The sequence below is a fragment of the Mollisia scopiformis genome (genome assembly GCF_001500285.1).
Source record: "Mollisia scopiformis unplaced genomic scaffold LY89scaffold_58, whole genome shotgun sequence".
In the NCBI taxonomy this organism is placed as follows: Eukaryota; Fungi; Ascomycota; class Leotiomycetes; order Helotiales; family Mollisiaceae; genus Mollisia; species Mollisia scopiformis.
The window spans coordinates 1-3,352 of NW_017263638.1; the positions used below are offsets into that span (position 1 = coordinate 1).

The 3,352-nt window shown below is 46.1% G+C and overlaps 2 protein-coding genes across 2 annotated transcripts; one reads left to right on the forward strand and one right to left on the reverse strand.

Moving 5' to 3' along the window:
• Nucleotides 1–561: 561 nt before the first annotated feature.
• On the forward strand, nt 562–1,035 carry LY89DRAFT_744092 (uncharacterized protein; the record flags this gene model as incomplete). The annotated part of the gene is made up of 2 exons (XM_018221021.1): nt 562–712; nt 764–1,035. The coding sequence occupies 2 exons, from the start codon at nt 562–564 to the stop codon at nt 1,033–1,035; spliced, it is 423 nt and encodes a 140-aa protein (XP_018060496.1).
• Nucleotides 1,036–2,435: 1,400 nt separating this feature from the next.
• Nucleotides 2,436–3,176, reverse strand: LY89DRAFT_744093 (uncharacterized protein; the record flags this gene model as incomplete). Its single annotated transcript, XM_018221022.1, has 2 exons — nt 2,436–2,534; nt 2,628–3,176. Coding segments are annotated over 2 exons (648 nt in total), but the record flags the coding sequence as incomplete, so codon positions are not given.
• Between the last annotated feature and the right edge of the window lie 176 nt (nt 3,177–3,352).

The following is a 3,352-nucleotide window of genomic DNA, read 5'->3' on the forward strand; positions in this document are numbered from 1 at the left end:
TGCTGTAATTGAGGCATGGGAATCGGTCACAGATGCAGAGATTAGGGACATCATTCACACTATGCCACAGCGCTATGCAGATGTTATAGCTGCTCGGGGAGCATACACAAAATGGTAGTCTAAATAGCTTCATTTTTTATGAAAGTGACCAAAAGCAGCGTGCCATAAGCATGCCATAAGTGGTGCGCCTAGGTGTGGAAAGAGAGTGGCAAGGGGTCTGAGCATTAACCTTTAAAAGGGCCTGTACGTAGTATTTACCCTTGGAGAAAGGTAGCTTGGCAGCCGTGCAGTAGCTTGGCAGCGGCAGCGGCAGCGGCAGCGGCAGTGGCAGCGGCACAGCATCTGTGGTGTGGGGGGGGATGTGGATCTTGTTTCACCAATCGGTGAGAGTTCGGGGCAGTATGGAGGGCGGTGTGACAAAAAAGCTCCGTGCGCTCATAGCGCAGAAACAATATAGTATAAGTTTTTTTCTTAAATTATCTTTTGTGGTTTCAACAATAAATCACAACACAACGACGCAAAGAGATAGATACAACGACACAACAACAACCAACCATCATAATGTCGTCGTCGCAAGAGAAGCAAACAAAGTCTTTACGTGCTAGAGTCGAAGCGGAAGCTGAAGTTAAAGCTGGAGTCGATAATAATCCAAGCTTTAGTTTCGAGCCCGAATTCCTTGAGAACCGCAACGACCAATTCGAGCACCACACAGGTAAGATTGATTTGCGATCCGTCTACTACAACTATTAACTTCTAGTCTTAGCTCGTTTCTCGAACAATTCTGCTACCAACCCCGCTTTCGACGATAATACCGAAAACGAAGACGAAATAACCGCAAAGCAAGTGATGGACGTTTTCATGGAAGTTCAACGCGAAGAGCGAGAACGCGGAGAGCGAAACCAAGAACGCGTACAGCGAAACCAAGAACACGTACAACGAATCTTCTTGCTGTTCATCTTTTTATTGTTCTTCGTCATCCTCTTGCTTTTACTCATCCTTTTGCGCTGGGAGAGATATGCTGGATACCGCTATTAAACCTGTCAAGTACGCCGCCTATTCATTCACGTTCTCAATTTCGAAAGCAGTAAGTATTAACAAGTCTATCCAGGTCCGTAACTTCGTCCCTCGATCGTCCCTCGACACAACACTGCCGGTCCTTTCGATGGTAGTATCAAAGATTATATCGGGTGGTAGAAGTAAGGCAAAGCATGGTCTGGCGTTTGGAATTCTGAGTATCGATGGAGCATAGATCTCTTTCAAGAGTATTGCATTGGTGGCTAGCTAAGTGAATGGATAGATGGATGCGGCATATGACAAGGCAAAGCATGGTCTGGCGTTTGGAGTTTTGAGTATCGATGGAGCATAAATTTCTTTCAGGAATATGCATTGGTGGGCTAGCTAAGTGAATGGATGGATGCGGCATATGCAATCAGTCGTCAATCCAGTCTCAATTCAATCACTCAAACCCACTACTTGATTCGTGAAGTCATCCAGGTTCTTGTCGATCCCATAAAGTGATGTCGTTGGGAGCAGCCGTACGTAGCTTGGCAGCGGCAGCGGCAAAAAAAGGGTGCAGTCAAGTCGGGGTATAAAGGTGGTGTCTTTTATTCAGCTAAGGAAGTTGAGGTAACCTTAAGGGCACCCTAAACTAGTGTCCATGTAACCACCATGCCAACAACTCCATTTGATTAAGTATTGCTCCCGCAATACAATTCGGCCATTGAGAGCAAAATGAAGATGATATGTGCAAACGCAGGTTATGTATGTCTATTGATTCCTCCACAGGCACCCTGTAGCAGTGTCCCTGAGTTGGCGCAGGCCAATCCACAACCCACCGCAACCAGGTAGCAGCCCCGGTATCATAAAGACCTTGAAATCCATGCGAAAAGGTGCAAATCCTGGCAAGTGATAGAATTCCGAAAAGTGGAGTCTTCCAAAGGGGTGTCGAATGCAAATGCAAACGTTGAGAGATACAATGAAATAGGGATCCACGTGGGGATATCGAGGTATGAAATAAGTCACCACAGATACCGACCCTATTTCGAGAGCTACCTCGTAAGCTTAAGGATCCATCCTTTAAAGGTTCGGACCTATCTAGGGAAATGTGAATGTCGAATTGTATTTTTATTTCTAATCTTTTCCTCTAGAACGAATTTTCTTAAACCTTCTTCCACCCAACCGTCTAGCACTGAAAAAGCAGCCTTCAGGAAAAAAGTTCCCACGACCTTGCTTTAGTTAGGCTCCATCTTGACTCGAACTAGTTTAGTGAAAACTTTTCCATCTTGTAGTGAAACTAACTTAGAGGGTTGCGGAGTTTCGCGAGCGCGCTTATTAAGTCCCCTATAATGAATAGTCGAAGTGGCCCCTCCCAGCTTTCTCTTAAAGCTTCCCTTAAGTGCCTAGGTCCCTTCTTTCACAATCGAAGTCTCGGCCACCTAAGTGCCATAGGCTCCGCCTACTGGGGTTCCAGTGTCCTTTGGTCTAACGACCTTCATAATAGAGTCAACCCCCTCACCGACCAACCCATAGGTGTGCTTCATAGCTCGTAAAAGTTAATTAGTCTTTGCATAATAAGGAAAAATAAGCTTATCATAAATAGGGAACTCCACATTCAGGCCGTAACCTACATCAAGAGCATAAAAATAAAAGTTATACTTCAAGAGCTCGACGTGATAATCCTTGTTCTCGAATTCCACAAGAAGGCTGTTGATGAGAGTGGTGTTCTTTTGTCTGCATGCGGCCATGAGGTTGCGGATGTCATGTGCAAGGGTGGCGGCCAGCTTGGTAGCATTTCTGCCAGCCATGAGCATCTGAACTAAGTAGCCGTCAAGCTCTTCGGGGTCAGGCTTGTTCCGCTCCTTGGCATTGAGCTTCCAGGCACCCTTGTGGGCAACCTGGGGGCTCTCCATTTCTTTAGGCTCGGTGTTGGCTTCTTTAATAGCCTTCCCATTGCTCACCTTCTTGCGATTGGTTCTGGCAACCTTGGCATCCTTGACTGCGTCCTTGCCACGTCCGTTCTCCTCAAGATGGGTCTCCTTGTCATTCTCGCTCTCCTCTGTGCTATCGCTCTTAGCATCCTCTTCTTCGTCCTTGCCATCACTGGTCAGCTCGTCGTCGGAGGCGATTTGTCCTAGTTGGTACTTGGTGGGGAAGCCGGAATTTGAGTTACTATTATCCTAGGACTTGTAATAGTGTTTCACTTGGTCTTTTCTTGACTTAATATTTTGGCGATATTTATTTAACTATCGCTTGGCATCCGCGTTCCCCTCGAACTTCGACTTAAATGAGGTGATGTTCTAAAAGTCTCTGAAGCGTCGCTAAAAGTTTCTAAGGCAAGCTTTGGTTAGCTTTT